This window comes from Chinchilla lanigera, unplaced genomic scaffold, assembly GCF_000276665.1.
Source record: "Chinchilla lanigera isolate Chin_1 unplaced genomic scaffold, ChiLan1.0 scaffold00136, whole genome shotgun sequence".
NCBI classification, from domain to species: Eukaryota; Metazoa; Chordata; class Mammalia; order Rodentia; family Chinchillidae; genus Chinchilla; species Chinchilla lanigera.
The window spans coordinates 236,013-253,579 of NW_004955537.1; the positions used below are offsets into that span (position 1 = coordinate 236,013).

The following is a 17,567-nucleotide window of genomic DNA, read 5'->3' on the forward strand; positions in this document are numbered from 1 at the left end:
TTTTTTTTTTTTTTTTTTTGGTTTTTCTCCGGTACCGGGAACCGAACTCACGACCTTGCGCTTGCCAGGCAGGCGCTTTTGCTGCTGAGCTAAATTCCCAGCCCCAGATTATTTTCTTAAGATTCATTAAAATGTTGTTATCTAGACCAAAGGATTTTAATATTTGTCTCTTCATACTTTTGCCAGAATACTTTCCAAAAGTTGTGTCATTTTACAGTCTTTTCAGCACTGTATAAGAAAACTAGCTTTACTTCATCCCTACTAACTTTAGGTATTATCACTGTTAGTATCTCTCTCCTACCTAAAATGCATTTTCAGTCACCATGACTGAACGTTTTTTTCATATGCATGCTGTACTTTGTTTTTGTTTTGTTTTGTTTGGTTTGGTTCGGTGGTGCTAGGGTTGAACCCACACCTTTGCATTGAGCTGTATCCCCAGGCCTCTTTTAAAATTCATTTTTATTTTGAGACCAGTTAAGTCACTGAGTTGCTCAGGCTGGGCTTGAACTTGCAACCCTCTTACCTCAGCTTCCCAACTACTGAGATTACAGGCATTAGCCGTCTATGTGCCTCCTATTATTATTATTATTTTTTTCTCAGATGCGCATCTCACCATGTAGTCCAGGCTGACCTTGAACTCGTGCTGATCCCTCAGCCTCCTGAGCCTATATTCTTAAGGTTACTTTTTTCCCGTCTGGTCCTGGGGCTTGAACACAGGACCTCATACTTGATAGGCAAATGCTCTACTATTGAGTCATCCCCGGTCCTTGTTTACATTTTGGGTCTGTTTGCCATTTAGTAGCTGTTTATGTGAGGTCAAAATGTGACCGATCACCTTATAATCTGTGAAAGCATTAGGAAATTGTCTCTGGAAGTAACAAAAACTGGGAGAGACTTTCTAATGTTTTTTCTTGGTAAAGCTTTTTGATTTTATACAGGTGACTCATTCAGGACACCTTTAAAAATGTACTATAATCCCTGTTTAGAATTCCCTAATTCTCTCTTATTTTATTTCCTTAATTTTGTTTTTTCTCTTGTTAAATCTTGAAATTAAGGATTTTTTTCCTGGTTTTTTAAAAAGGAGATAAATAGTAAGAAGATCTATGATTAAATTTATAAAAATCACAAAGATATAAACTGAATGAGATGAACATGAATTTATTGACCAAATTATCGAGATGAGACGGATACCCCTCAAAGCATGAACATTGTTTTTGTTTTGTTTCGTTTGGTTTGGTTCTGTGGTGCTAGGGTTGAACCCACACCTTTGCATTGAGGTGTATCCCCAGGCCTCTTTAAATTTGAGGCAAAAATGGGGAGTGAACTTTTTAGCCTCTGTGTATAGCTTATACTGCAGATTTCAGGAGTCGTAAGTGGGTTAGACAGACCTAGAGGGTGAGAGAGCCTAAGATGTTTGGAATACGCCTTGCCTAGTAAGGCTCAGGTAGAGGAAATCCACTCTCATATGCTATCTCAGGACGCTCTCCCAAGGTTGTCACAGTCCTGCAACAGAGTCATTAGGAACTTTTGGAATACTTGGACCTTTTGGCCATTTGGAATGATCATTTATTGATCTATTAGTCACCATGTTTATTTTGTTGTTAAATCATTTCAGAAAGAAAAAGATGACAAATGGAAAAGAGGGAATGAGCCAGCTCCAGAGAAGAAAATGGAACCTGTTGTTTTTGAGAAAGTGAAAATGGTAAGTGGGACAGTAACTGCGTCCTGGGGATGATCTTGGGGGTGTTCATGTGGAAGGGGAGAGGAGAGCCCGTGGCAGGTGGATTTGATACCGTTTTGCACCAAGGTTCCACATTTAGACCAGATCACCTGCAGCCATTTAGGCTTCTTTCTGTTGCTGCTACTGCCTGATGTGCTCTGTAACACTTTTCTTCGGGGCCATGTGGGAACTTGGGAGCCCCGTCTGTCCCATCTAAGCACGAGGCACCTTCCCTGCCAGAATGCAGTGACTGTGTGACGCCCTCCGAGCAGAGGCTGCCCACACTTTAGGCTGTCTCTTGTTAGGTCTCCTGTACCGTGTTTTCCTGTTCCAGTTAAGAGTTGTGTCCCCATGTTAGGCCACACCAGCTCCTTTTCCATAGTGTACTGTGGCTGTAGTGGTAGATTCTCTACCCGCTTGGACTGTTAGGGGAATGGACTTTTTACTATTGCTAAAGGAGGAGTCTTTTATCATCACCGTAAACTACATTGCCTGTGGACCCCGTTACTAGTGATAGGGGCAGAGTGAATTAGGTAATTTTTAAACTGATTTCCCCTTTTTTCTCTTCTTTCTTCTTTTCCCTCCCTTCTCTCCCCCCCTCCCCCTCCTTCTTTTCTCTCCTCTTCTCCTGGGGATTGAATCCAGGGCTTTCACACTGAGCTATAGCCCCACCTCCTTTTTTATTTTGAGACAGGGTCTTGCTAAATCACTGAGTTGCCCAGGTGGGGCTTGAACTTGCAGTCTTGCAGCCTCAGCCTCCCAGAGTGCTAGGATACAGACTTGCATCACCACACCCAGCTTCCCTTTCATTATTAAAGGTTTTCTAACTATTGGAAGATTAATTGGTTCCTGACCCTTCTACCATCAAATACTTACCTTTTTCCTTATTTGGTGGAGGGGGGCAAAAAATTGCACTTTCTGTCAAATCTCCTGCTAACTTGTTGGTTTCAGAAATCATTGCTGCTCTAGAAAGCTAAATAGGAGGGGCTGGGGATTTAGCTCAGCGGCAAAGCGCCTGCCTGGCAAGTGCAAGGTTGTGAGTTCGGTACCAGAGAAAAACCAAAAAAAAAAAAAAAATAGGAACAGGCTTCTGTTTCACTGCAGGTTCAATTTATGCTGTCATGCCTCCTGGTACTTCTTGAATTTTGTTTCTTTGGAACTGTCTTTGAGTAACAGAACCTTACCACAAGAGTACCTGTGGTTTTTACCTCGGGAGAGGAAAATAGTTCAAAAGCATCTGCTTATTTCTTTATTTTCACTGTATCCACAGAAAAAAGAAGATCCACAGCTACCTCGGAAGAGTTCCCCAAAATCCACAGCACCAGTCATGGATTTGTTGGGCCTTGGTAAGAGTTAGACTTTTCAGCTCCCATATTCTTACTAATTTTAATGTATTTTCAGTGACCCCGGGAACATTGGTAGAAAAGGGACTCCTCTGTGTCTTCTTCACTAGGGTAATTCTCTCATATTCCTCCTGTTAGATTTTCATCTGAGCAGTTGCTCAAAGGAAGTGTTTACTGTGACATTTTTCAGGGCACCAGTACAGTGTAGCTTGGCCTTTGAGCCGGAGTCCCAACTGTGCCACTTAACTATCTGTGTGACCTTGAGTTGTATACCTTACCTCTGAGTATCACTTTCCTAATCGGGGCAGTGATGAGAATCTCTACTTCAGATATATTAGAAGGATTAAGTGGAGTGATGCTTCTAAAGCTCTTGGTGCCTGGCACATACTAAGCACTCAGTAAATGTTTTCAGTCCCACTGAAGAGCACTGTCGAATCTTTTGTCACTTTGCTGAATGCTGCTGCTTATTCTCACCTCTTGATTTTTCAGGTGCAACCCATTTTTTGTATATGTGGTACTGGGGCTTGAACCCAGGGCCTTCACCCTGAGCTATATTCCCAGCTCTTTTTCTTGAGAAAGGATCTTACTAAGTTACCCAGGTTGGGCTGGAACTTGTAACCCTCCTGCCTCAGCCTCCCAGAGTGCTGGGATTACAGGCATGCACCACCATGCATAGCTAGATACAACCAGTTTTTGAGATGGCTTGTTACATCGTGGTCATTTCCCTTTGAAATCCTGAACTAGTGATTTTGCCCCTTTCAGAAAGAAAGCCTGTTCTCTGCCTCTCACTGTGCTAATGGCTGCACTTTGTTTGAGCCCACTGCTGCTGATGTAGGTTCGTTAGGCTATAGACTTGTAGTTTCTGGACTTTTCTTCACACTTTGCCTTTCACATAGCCAGCAGGGAGCCAGCCAGCCAGCCTTTCAGCTGTGCTGCCTCAGCAACACAGGGTTTCTGCTGCCCTGTGCCTGTTTGCTGGGCTGTAGGCTACCCCAGAGTGCCACTGGGACTGTTGGGTGAGAGCTGTTAGGAGCAAGCTCTATCTCAGCTAAGTAGTTGCTGAGGACTGGATTTTCATGTTCATATAGGACATTAGGCCTCTGTCCTGTCTTTGTATATACAGAAGGAAGATGTGGCCTTAATAAGCAGTGCTACATTTTGACTTCCATCTCTCTTTCTAGATGCTCCAGTGGCCTGCTCTATGACAAATAGTAAGACCAGCAATGCCCTAGAGAAGGACTTAGATCTTTTGACCTCTGTCCCATCCCCATCTTCTTCAGTTTCTAGAAAGGTGAGTCTTTGGGACTTCTCAGGATTAAAGAGCATTCTGGAAAGGGTGATAGCTTAATCATGGAACCAAGTTATGCTTCCTTCGTGGAACTGGACTTTCTTTTTTTTGATACTACGTCATCTTCATCATAATTTAAGATTACTGTCCATTCTGTTTTTCATTTTTCTTTATTAAGTTGTCCAGGCTGGGCTCAAATTTATGATCCTCCTGCCTCAGCCTCCCAGATTGCTGAGATTACAAGTCTCATGGTTGGCTATGCATACCATTTTATCTCCTGCCCCAAAGGGTGGTCCTTTGAGTGGGCTTCTATCAAAAAATGTGTCCTAATGTCAAGCCCATACTTTGAAGTCAGCTCCTCAGCCTGAGTTTCTATCAGGGTATTGTCAGTACGAAAGACTTGAAACTTTAATGGCTACCATTTGTATAATGCCTCGTGTGTACTAGGAATAGTGCCAGGTATTTGCTGAACTATATCCTTAACCCTTTTTGAAATTTTATTTGGAGACAGGGTCTTGCTAAGTTGCCCAGGCTGGCCTCAAACTTTTGATCCTCCTGCTTCAACCTCCTGAGAAGCTGAAATTGTAGGCAATCATCATTACAACAGCCCATTTTGAATATTTCATTAATAATTTCATCAGAGGTCCACAAAACGGACATTCTATACAGATGGAGAAACATTCATTCAGAAAAAATAAGTGATTAACCTCTGATTGTAAACCTGGTAAAAGGCCACACTGGGAACTAAACTCATTTCTCTCTGTTATATCCTTTTTAAAAACCAAACTAGTCTTTTGCTGAAGAACAAAGAATAGTACCAGAGCTTATCTGTAAGGTGCTACCAGCTATTTGTATGGTAAAGATGTCAAGAAAGTATTAACTTGACATCAGCCATGAATTCTTATTACAAATGTTAGAGGCAGCAGAAGGTAAGAAAAGTCTTTATTTTTGAAATAGGAAAAAGATTTAATTAGAAAGTAAGGGGAGGGGAGGGAGAAAAAAAAGAAAGTAAGAGAAAATGGCAAGGGTCTTTAGTCTGAGGAGCTGACAAAAAATCAAGCTGGCCCTTCACAAAAGGAAATTAAAAAAATGGAAAAGGATTTCAGCTTGAGCAGCTGGAGGGGGCTCACTCTGATGAAGAGGATCTGGCCCTGTGAGGAAATGCACAGACCTCCGTGAGGACCATTCCAACACTCTCCCTGCCCTCTGTGCCCCAAGGTGGTAGGTTCCATGCCAACTGCAGGGAGTGCCAGCTCTGTTCCTGAAAACCTGAACCTGTTCCCGGAGCCAGGAAGCAAATCAGAGGAAGTGGGCAAGAAACAGCTCTCTAAAGACTCCATCCTTTCGCTATATGGATCGCAGACGCCTCAGATGCCTACCCAAGGTAGAGTCCATGGAGTCATGGTGTGTGCCAGGGAGAGTCATGAGGGCTACATCAAAGAGTTATGCGTTCTGACAGGGACAGTTACTTTGGGGACGGGCCATCATACACCAGACAAACCTGAACATGACATTACTGGTAAGTCACAAAGTATCAGCAGATAGATGTTAATGTAACCCAGAGCTGCACTTCTGTCACACTTCCCGTGAAATCTGTCTCAAGGCCTGGCTCTTCCCTGACGGGGAAGTGGCAGGTTGGTACCTCGCAGGAAGCCACAGCGAGTCTTGTAGAGAATCTGTCTGGCTGCTTTGCTGTGTACGGCAGCATTGAGAGTTGAGTCATTTTGAAAAATTCTAACTGGAAAGGAGTAGCCAGTGAATGTGAGCTAACTTGGTGTCTTTTTTTTTAACAGAGTGTTGTGTATGTTTTCTTGGCAGCAATGTTCATGGCTCCTGCTCAGATGGCATATCCCGCAGCCTATCCCAACTTCCCTGGGGTGACGCCTCCTAGCAGCATCATGGGGAGCATGATGCCCCCACCAGTAGGCATGGTAGCTCAGCCAGGAGCCTCTGGAATGGTTGCCCCCATGGCCATGCCTGCAGGCTACATGGGTGGCATGCAGGCATCAATGATGGGTGTTCCAAATGGGATGCTGACCACCCAGCAGCCTGGATACATGGCAGGCATGGCAGCTATGCCCCAGACTATGTATGGGGTTCCACCAGCACAGCAGCTGCAATGGAACCTTACTCAGGTAAGCTACCCCATTTTACTTGGGACATGATTTCTGAGCCTTCCCCAAGTCTCCCTTTCTGACTCTCCCTTATCCCATGAATCCTTTCCATGTAGATGAAATAACATGAGACACATTCTGAAGTTTGTTTGGTTTTCCTAGAAGTCCTATCTAAAGTCAGACTTTCTGAGTTCATAGTTCCTGTAAAGTAAGGGTAATTGCCTACATCTGAATCTCTCCATGTCTTCTCAAAAAGACAAAGACAAAACCCCAGAAAAACATATATGTAGACAAACAAGAAATTCCAATAAGACGACCATAACCTACTGTCACCACTATAAAAAGCCCCAAATGGCATGGCGTTAGATACACAAAAACCCAAATGCAACAGAACCAGCGTATTATTCACTTTCCCATCACTGTGACAAAATACCCAGTGCCCACAATTTAAAAGAAGAGAGGTTTATCTTGGCTCATGGTTTTTGGAGAATTCAGTCCGTAGTTCTCTGGCTCTGAGGTAGAAGTACTGTAGTGGAAAGGCCTGGTCAGAGGACAGCGGTTTATCTCATGGCAGCCTGGAAGCAGAGAGGGAGTGAAGGACCCAGGGATCAGAATGCACTTTCCCAAGTCACATCCGCGGATGCTGACCTCCAGCCAGGCCCGCCTCCTGCCAGCTGCTGGCCGCCTCAGTGGATGAGTCCAGTCACCCTCCAAATACGTGAGACTGTGGGGAATTTTAGGCCTAAACCCTAAGAGCCAGCGACTTAAAGGAGACTACAAAGAGGAGAGGGAACAGAAGCCTGGGGATGATTAAGTCATGTCCCAGAAGGAGGGAGACTTACCCTAACGGAGACACACTGAGAACATGTCTGAGACTTAGCAGATCAGAACTCCGTTTACTTGGGCGATCAAAAATAAGACTGGAAATCTATAGGGTCATAGACGGTAGCTTTGGAAAAGCACTGCATGTTGGGAGATAAACATGGAGAAGGAGGAGGGACTCTTGGGAGATGTGGTGGTAAAGGGAAACAAATGAGAAGTAGAAGAGAGAGTCAGAGTTAGAGGTTAGGCTGAGTGCAGTGGTGCACACCTGTTATCCCAGCACTCAGGAGGCTGAGGCAGGAGGATCGCTGCAAGTTTAAGGCCAGCCTGGGGTACATAGGGAGTTCAAGGCCAGCCTGAACTACATAATGAGGCCCTGTCTCAAAAACAAACAAAATCAGAAGTTACGCCATCCTCCTTCTCCTAAATAATCATTTCACTAGCAAAAGAGGGGACTCTTGAACTCAGAAATCTAGTAGGCCTCCCCCAACCCTCACCACACCTGTTTGCATTACTGCTGAGTCAGAAAAATAAAGCACCACAAAATAAACAGAATGTGGCAGATGGGGTCTATACAAAGTTACTATGATAAGAAAATAGAAAAAAAATCAAAACATTTCAGGTAGCCAGGTGCGTTGGTACACAGCTATAATTTCAGCTACATGGGAGGCTGAAACAGGAGGATCACAAGCTTGATGTCAGCCTGGGCAATTCTGCAATACCCTGTCTCAAAATAAAGAATAAAAAGGGAGTGGGGTACAAGCTCTTTTAGAGCACTTGCTTTGCATATGTGGAGCCCTGAGTTAAATTCCCAGTAATGAAGAAAAGATTTCAGGTAATAAAAATTCTCCTTCAAAAATGTCATGAAGTAGGAAAAAAAAAAAAAAAACGGTTGCATAGTCCACCGACTTCAGTAAAATGTTATTAAACATCTGGATGGAACTTTCACATAAAGGAAGGTGACCAAGAGATGAAGAGAGAGGGAGGGAGGGAGAGGAAGGGGACAGAAAAAGAATTGAAATGTGTTATGTGCACATACCAGTTCCCCACAATGAATGTAATCATCATATACTACAAACACGTACTAATAAAATTTGCAGTAAGACAAAAATAGTTCGAATCAGAAATTCAGACACTTAGAACTGAAATGAACAAAAAACTAGAAGTTGTGAAAGTTTACTGAAGTTAGGAAAGAAAACAAAGACAAAATCATATTAGAAATAGATACTGCTATACAAGTAGCTAAAAGAGGACAGATTCAGCTGAAAATACATATGTATATCATTGGAAAAAGACATAGAGCAGCTAAGAAAATGCAAATTAAGTATCAATAGGTATAATACAGAAAGTAGGCAAAGAAAGCCTAATGTACATACATTTGGAGATACCAAAAGAATAAAAAACAAAAGAGTGGGATGGGATTAATATGCTGCTAACTATAAATGCAAGAAAACTTTCTTGAAATAAAACTTGTATGTAATATTTAAAGAGCCCACTGTGATTCTTGGAAAACTGACCAAGAACAGTCAACTGTAAAATATCCTAGTAAACCTTTACACTTTCCAAACAAAAACAGTCCTCAGGGCTTCAGCTTCTTGATGTTTTTCACCCCTCACCCTACAAAAATATGTCACCAGAAGAAAACAGAAACACCCAAGTTGGCAGCAGACTTCCCAACAGCAAGGTGGGACAATGATGGTGCTACCTTCAGGACATTCAAGCGTGTGCAAATATTTTATAGTCGGTCAAGCTGTCCTTATATGAAGGCTGTAAAAAAATGATCTTAAACATATAAGAATTCCGGAAATATCATGCTTATTGGCCTTTCTTGAGGAATCTAGCAGAAGATAAGCTTCATTCACCCAGCTGGTGACTATGGGAATTTCTAGAAGGGCTGATATTGAACATTGAATATTTAACTGAAAATCTAAGACTAAAACAGAGGTAGTGACGAGGGTAGAATATACATGTTGTATTCTGACAGTAATACAACTAAAAGTAATGGAAGGGAAAGAGAGAAAAAGAGGACAGTATAAGTTAATGGTTGCAAAAGAAATAGAAGTCAAAGGGTATATAAAATAAGCTCTCAAACCAAATCATAGATGTTGAGTAAGGGACAAGGAGGCCAGGACATTGTAAACATACTAATATAAAGATAATCACTAGACTAAAAAATGGAAAATTTTCTAAATGCCAAAAGAATTTTTAAAAACAGAAAATAGAATCCATAGATTAGAAAGTGTGGCAAATACAGTAAACACAATCAAATACAATATACCCAACTGAAACCAAACATATCACTCATATCAATAGGCAACTCCTCTATTAGGCGAAAAAGATGTTCGGATTGGCTCACAAAGCAACACCGAACTGTATACTCACGCAAAGAAATCAGAGTTGGACCAAAATCATTCAGAGTGGCCATGAAGGGACAGGCAAAGGAATCCTGGAGAAGTGCCAGTGTATGCATGCTGTCTTCATCAGAGTCAGTGTGAGCGTTGTCCTTGGTTTATAGGAAGCGATGTGTATTAGTATTGTTATGTTGCTCAGTTGGCCTCAGAATCCTGGGCTCCAGTGATCCTCTTGCCTCGGCTCCTGTGCATCTGAGGCTAGAGGTGTGTGCCACTGTGCTGAACTTATAAAAAGGTTTTGTTTTTGTTTTATTTTGTGTTCTTGCCATCCCAAAGAGGCCGAACTTCAGCTTCAGAATACGGGGGAACAGTACACAGACTAACTCTGTATAAAGTATTTTTGGGTTTCCATTTTCTGTAGTCTGGAACAATTTAAGTAGTATTGGTCTTCGCAATTTAGTAAAATTCCCATGTGAAATTGTGTGGCCCTGTTTTATTTTGTAGTAATTCCTCTGTAGTGTTCTCTTTCTTTTATGGAAGTCACTTTTGGAAAACTGTATTTACTTAAGATTACCTGTTTCATCAAAGTTTTCAAATGTATTTAATCAAAAGTTATGCCAATTAGGCTTGTTAATTTTTTTAAAAAGTTCTGGGGTTTTGATTTGTTGATTGTCTCTACATCTTTCTCTTTTTTCTTTCTAGACAGGGTGTCACAATGCATTTCAAGTTGTACTGGGACTCACTCTTAACCCAGGCTTGCTTCAAACTTGTGGTGATTCTCCTGCCTCAGCCTTCTGAGTGCTGGGATTACAAATGTGCACCACCATGCCCAACCATTTTTCTGTTTCTAGTGAAATTTTGATTTATTTTTGCTGATTGCTTCTTTCAGATTATTGTCCTTTTTCTAGCATTCACAGTTGGGGTTTTAATTCACTTACTTTCCTTCTTTCATTTTTATTTATGTGAATATGAAATGCCATAGAACTACTGGAGACATATCTAAAGGACACATGAGCCAGTTTCTAGAGGCTCCCACTGGCCAATTTGAACATCAAAAAGAACAATCATAGTAATGGATTGTAATACACTCAATGGAAACATCTGTGAATCCATAGTAATATTAAGAGAAAAAATAAGTGTGGAATTCAGGGAGGGAAAGGCTTCTTTGCACAAGAATGATAGCCAATAGTTGTGGAAAGAACAAGGTATTTGTACACACTGAACCACTCGGATTACTTGCTTATAATTTTGAAAGTATGATAAAAACTTTAGCCAAAAACAAATTAATATCATGTGTTTCTTGTTATCTTGTCCTGAGAAGGATACAATATCTTATGTAGAATTCTTTCCAAGAATATGCAAGCCAGGTGTTGTGGCGCATGCCTATATTCCCAGCACTAGGGAGGCTGAGGCAGGAGGATTGTTGTGAGTTTGAGACCCGCCTGTGCTACAAAGTGAGCTCAAGGCCAGCCTGAACTGCATAGTGAGACCCAGTCCCAAAAAAAACCCCCAAAAAACAAGAATATGTAACTTAGATCGAGTGTTAAGAAAATATGAGATAAAAATACAAATTGAGAGATACTCTGCAATGTAACAGGCCTGGAGTCTTTTTAAATGTCAGCGTTGCAGGGTTGGGGGACAGGAAGGAAGAGTGGAGAAATGTTTTTACAAGTTAGAGAAAACTAAGATGAAAAGGAAATGTAGGTTATATTAGAATACTGTATTAGTATTTCTCTAGGGCAGTGATGGCGAACCTTTTAGAGATGAGTGCCCAAACTGCAACCCCAAATCCACTTAATTATCGCAAACTGCCAACACTGCAGTTAAACTGAACACTGAGGTTTTAGTTTAAAAAATACGACTCTACATGAATGTCTTTTTTCTTAAAAACAAATAGCACGTTTGCCATAGGTTTGCCTCCTCTGCTGTAGGGTATCAATCACACTGTGTTTCTAGAAGAGTGTTTGTTCTTACAGAATTCCTCCTGACTTACCAAGGGGTCAGAATGTCATGATGTCTACAATATTTGATGCCATCAAAACTGTAAACTTTTTAATAGTGGGGAGAATATGGGAAAATGTTAGCTGGTGGGTTTAAGGAAGAGATACATGACTTTCATTATACTGTTCTTAGTTTGAAATTTTTTTTTAAAAAAGTTAGTAGTAGAAAATAGATCTTCTTGTAAAAAAAAATGTACCATGCTCAGGAAATTTCGGGTATTTTTCTTTGACAAATTGTTTCTTGGGTTGGTGGCAAGGAGCCAGTCGTTTGATCTCATAGACAGAGGCCCTGTCCCGCCAGGCCTCCTCACACTGACTTCTCTCAGCTCCCCCTCGCAGGTCCTCTGTCCGGTTAGAATTATTCAGTTGCTTTTCCTCTTCCCCTCTGCAGATGGGAGCCTGCACAGGCTCGGGCTGAGGGCCTGCCCTCTGCTGGAGGAGAGAGCGTTGGAGTGGGGACTCGGCTCTGGACCTCAGGGTTGGCTGTGGCAGTTAAGGAAAAGCCCTGGGTTAGGATGAGGGGCTGGAAAGAAAGAAAAGAGCTTCTCGAGCCACTTTCTTGCTGCCGAGACCCAGGATGCCTTCTCTCCCTCCCTTTGTTCTCTGGCATCACCCTCCTGCAGAGTCTCACACGCACAGTCTTGTGCGCTGGCGGTGCGCTGGCAAGGTGCAGGTGCACCTACCCAGCCTTTGCACTAACTGGCTGGATGCCCACAGCCTGGTCTGAGCTCTCCTCTCTCCCTTCCAGATGACCCAGCAGATGGCTGGGATGAACTTCTATGGAGCCAGCGGCATGATGAATTATGGACAGTCGATGAGCGGCGGAAATGGACAGGCAGCGAGTCAGACTCTCAGTCCTCAGATGTGGAAATAAAAACAAGACATCTGTCTGCTGCCAGTCTCTTCCACCCTTGCTCTCCCCGTTTCTCTTCTTTTCCCATCCCCCTTCCCCTCTCCACCCCTGTACATCCCCCTTGCCTACCTCTATGTTTGGTTTAGAAATTGCTCAATAAGTCATTTAAGGTTTGGCATCCTGCCCAACCCAGCCACTTCCCAAACATGCAGGCCTCTCTGTTGCTTTATGTTGTTCATGTCTGAAGCCATCCCAACACCTCCCCAGCCACGGCCCTTATTCTGTCCTGCACCAGCACCTTAGAAACTTACGGCAGAAGGCACTTGAACTGCGGGAAAATGCGCACGTCTTTCAGTACCTTCCCTCGAGGTTGACCCCGCCAGGCCCTCACATGGGTCTGGAGGAGTGGAGTGTGAGGCAGGGGAGAGAGAGAGGGCCTTCTCCATGTTAATAAGCTGTTGCCACGTGCTTGAAGTTTTGATTGAAGAGGAAGGCATCCTGTTCCCATGCTTTATGGGAGTGAAGAAAGAACTGCAGTCACGTTAAACCCTTCTCGCGTCTTGGATCAGGTTGACCCTAGCCTTGGGGTGAAGCAAGCCCCTCCCTATGAAGATGAGCAAAAATGCTACTCCATTTTGCTCTGAGTTGCTGTGTGGGCCTGGGGCTTTAGCACTCCCCGCTTCAGTCACCTTTATTAGCACCAAAGACTCTGAAGGTCCTACACACAGACACAGACCCTCGCCGCCTTCAGCAGGATCCAGCCCTTTGCAGGACCACAGAGCCCAGGGCGAGCGCTGCTTGTGTGGCTTGACTGGCTCCCGTCTCCTGCCCCTCCCCATCTGCTCTGGTGTTTTTGTTTTAGGTTTACAACAGAGGGGAGTTAATTTATCAAGAGCTGAGAACCATTGCCAGTTTTTCTTACAGTTTAAGAAAGACTGTGATCTCACGAATAGCTCCCTGTCTCATTCCCTCCCCCTCTGCCCACGGACCTGGGGCTCTGTTACCCACCTTTTCCAGGTGATGGGGCAGAGCCCGGGCAGCTTTCCTCTCAGCCATTGTTCATTCCGTCTGAAAATTCAAGCAAGAAAACTTTGCTTAAAAGATTTCATGTGTGGGAACCACAATGCCTGGTTGCCTTTCTCCTGTGTATGTGTAAATTCCTCAATAAATATTGCAGGGAAGGCCCATTCACGCGGCTGTCTCTTTCTGTGTGTTACTCGTGGAGGAGGGAGAGGTGCACATAGGTTTTCTGCTTTCTAGGGCAGTACCTTTTTTTTTTTTGGAAGGGTCTTATTAAGTTGCTAAATTGTTCAGCCTGTACTTGAACTTGTGATCCTCCTGCTTCAGCCTTGCAGAGTGCTGAGATTACAAGTATGTACTACAGTGTTGAGCCCTCACTTCTTGTAATTTAAAAAATTCTCTTGACATACCAGGTACCGGGCCCAAGCCTGAGTGAGCAGAAAGGGGCTGTCTCCTGGTGTGTGCAGAACTGAGAGCTGAGGGAACTAGATGTGTGCACCTGTGAGGGCTGCAGAATCTGAGGATTAAGAGCGTATTTTTCCCACAGAGGGAGAAACAGGCCCGGAAAACGGAAGCAGTTGGTCAGGGATCTACTACAGAATACTTGGCAGAGCCCACACTTGACTCCAAGACTCTGGACTTCGAGTCTCTTGTGCTTTTCCTGTACCTACACAATTAAAGGAGTTTAAAGCTCCTCTCTGCCAAGAGAGGAACTTTGTCTGGTGAATGTCATTCACTCCTCTGTAAGCTGTCTGACAAGGAGCGTGAACTTCCACACCAGTGGGTTATGTGAGCAGAGGGGGAGCACTGAGCCCAGCCAGCACCCTTCCTGAGGATGGTGGTGCTTGAGGTGAGTGTTAAGGGACAGGGAGGGCGGCCACTTCTCCCAACAGTACCCTGTGAGCAAAGCGCTGCAAGAGTGCAGGCCACTTGGGAGACACAAACATTTCACTGTTTCTAAGCTATGATGTGAGTCTGTGGTGTGTGAGACTGAGGGGGACCTGGGCCAGGCCATGGGGAGACTTCGTGTACCCTATGATGGAACTGGACAATGAGGTGACATGGTCAGACTTGAGTTCCAGGCAGCTCGCTCTTGCACTGCTGTGTATACAGTGTGTTTAAGGAAACGACCAGAGCTAAGGTACCAAAGATGGCAAGAGCCAAACTAGGGCAATGGGTGTGTGTGGAGGAGGATGGAGTGGCTTAGAGCAGCATTTCGTGACCAATTACCAGGCATGTTAGATGTCACAAGGTGTTCCTTAGACTTGCTAGAATAAGCTGGAAAAGACAGCTTATTACATTTAAAATACAGCATCTACACAGTAATGCCTCTGAAAAGTCCGAGTTGGAGACAATTTCTTTTCCTAGTTTTCTAACATTTACCAATTATTTTATCAGAGAATCCATTTTTCTGCAATACTTGGTAGACATGGAGTACTATTTGGGCAAAGCAACCAGAAAAAAGGTGGAGGTAGAGTTGGAAGGTCTGTGATGGGTGATAGGTGGAATGGAGGGAAGGGAAGGAATAAAAAAATCTGAGTTTCTAGGTTAGGTCAAAGAATTTATAGGAGGAGAAATAGATAATTGGTAGTTTGGTTTTGGCATGCTGAAGTTGAGTTGCCCATGATATATCTAGGTCTGGTTGATCAGCTGGAAGTTGGATTTCAGAGTTAGGTTCAAGGAAGAGGCTGGACTGGAGAAATTGAGTTAGCCCCACAGATGGTAAGTCGATGCCGTGGGAGTGGATGGGATCACACAGGGTGTATTTGTCAATAGTAGCAGTAGGCAGGAACAGAAATTGGTGGGAAATACTCTTAATAGGAGTTGAGGAGGGAGTGGTAGAGAAGAGGAAGTCTTGGGAAAGAAGACAGCGAACCCTAGGAACCAGGACATCTAGGTGAGAGGACCACAGATGTCAAATCAGCAAGGAAATTCTGTGAGATAAGGTCAGATAAAAGGACTATTGAGTTCAGCATTTGGAAACTTCCATAAAGGTCGTGTCAGGGAAATTGTAGGGCGTGAAGCTAGATAATGGACTGAAGATTGAAGTAACTGAAACAGTAGAGAAACAAACTCTATTAAATTAAATACACGAGGTGTGACCAAAATATTCAGAGAATGCTCAAATAAAAAGTGTTACAGTAAAGTGCATTGCCCTTAATCCCCTTTGAAACACTCTCCCTCACTTTGAACACATTTATTCTGTTGTTCTTGCCACTTTTTGAAGCAGTTCTGGAAGTTCTCTTTGTGAGTTGCCTTTTGAAGTATCGGCAATAGGAATGCTGCTGCCAAGTGCCATCCAGGGGAAAAGCAGGCTCGTAAAAACATGACCACGTGTCCTCATCCACCCCATTCCCTGGAACTGGCACTGCGCAACTTTGGCTTTTCTTCATCAGAATGAACATGAAAAATACATTTTTTGAATTAATTCAGGACATCAAGCCAACCACAGCAGCACAACTAAAGACCCTTGTAAAAGAGGACTTCCAAAACCACTTCGGAAGGTGACAAGAATGGTGGGATCAGTGTGTTCAAAGTGAGGGAGAGTACTTTGAAGGGGATTAATGTCAATGTCTTTTACTGTAATATTTTTAAAATTCAAATATCCACAATATTTTATCACTTCCTGTAAATGGTAAGCTTTTAAGAATGGAGACGGTGTAAATTCCGAACCAATAAGGAGGAAAACATTGGAATAAGAAAATGCGGTTGGGCCAAGCAGGGTGACATACATGGTAATCTCAGCACTCTGGGAGGCTGAGGGAGGATCCCAACCTCAAACTCAGTCTAGGCAAGTTAGCAACCTAGCAAGGCCCTGTCTCAAAGTAAATCATAAAAAAGAGGGACTGAGGATATATCTCTGTAAAAAGACCTTGGATTCAATTCCCAGTACCAGGGATGGGGCAGGGAGACCTATATATCAACTGTCTACCTTCCCTGATGTAAAAGATGAGAGTAAAAGTTTTGAAAACTACAAAGAAGTGGAACATGTAAAATTAGAAGTGCTATGTTTGAAACATCTAAATACAAAAGTACAATAGATATAAGTGGAATTAATACACTTAAAACATTGAGAGTGTCAGGTTGGCTTTTAAAACCCACTCGTCCTTGCATCGCAAACCTTGCTTCTAAAGTCACTTTCCGCCACCTGAAGTACCATGCATCCTTTGAAACTTTCTTAAGTGAAAGTCTCTTTGAATCTTGTTTGAAGTATAAGAGTAGGAAAATACTTAAAGTAATAGAATGGAACAAGCAAGATCAGGAAATACTAACCTAAAATAAGCAAGAATTCTTTTTTTGGAGCCAGGGTCTTACTGTGTAATTCAGGCTGGCCCTGAACTTGCTGTATAGCGCAGGCTGGGCTCAAACTCACAGTGATCCTCCTGCCTCAGCCTCCTGAGTGCTGGGAATACAGGCATGTGCCACCACATCCAGCTCCACAGGGATCATTTTTTATTCAATTTATATCATCATTTATATTTATATTTACAAAATGGGCTTTAAGACCAAAAGTATTAATAGAGTACCAAAGATTAAAGTCTCAGTTCATAAAGAAAATATAACATTTCTAAACAGATATGCATTTTTATTTTTTATTATTACTAATTTTTTTTTTTTTTTTTGTACTAAGAATCAAACTCAGGACTTTGCACTTGCCAGGCAGGTGCTGTGCCACTGAGGTATATGCCAGCCCAAGTATGCTAAATGAAGCAAAAACTATAGAACTTAAGGGACACATCATCAGTGTATAAAAAAGTTCTACACAGGACTTATTTTTTGTGCATATGTGGACAAGTTGCCCTAAAATATAAGTGGAAATGTGAAGGATCTGGAGTAGTCATGACAGTTTTGGAAAAAAGAACAAACTTACAGGGATTATACTCCAGATTTTAAGATTTATTATGAAACTTGAGTAATTAATACTGTAGATTTAGTACAAGATAGACATACAAACTACTAGAATAGAAATAGAAAACAACTCAAGAACAGGGCCCAGGCATGCATATATATATATATATATATATTCTTTCTGTGGTGCTGGAGATCAATCCCAAG

General features: G+C 42.8%; 1 protein-coding gene across 2 annotated transcripts in view; it reads left to right on the plus strand.

Annotated features, from left to right (window-relative positions):
- Positions 1–13,682, plus strand: part of Smap2 (small ArfGAP2) — a 46,443-nt gene extending 32,761 nt beyond the window's left edge. For both annotated transcript variants that reach the window (XM_005410555.2, XM_013507809.1), the window contains 6 exons: positions 1,616–1,702; positions 2,991–3,066; positions 4,245–4,354; positions 5,570–5,735; positions 6,170–6,486; positions 12,387–13,682. In XM_005410555.2, coding sequence (XP_005410612.1) covers positions 1,616–1,702; positions 2,991–3,066; positions 4,245–4,354; positions 5,570–5,735; positions 6,170–6,486; positions 12,387–12,512 — 882 coding nt within the window. In that variant the 3' untranslated portion in view covers positions 12,513–13,682. The remainder of the gene's footprint in view (positions 1–1,615; positions 1,703–2,990; positions 3,067–4,244; positions 4,355–5,569; positions 5,736–6,169; positions 6,487–12,386) is intronic.
- Positions 13,683–17,567: the final 3,885 nt, after the last annotated feature.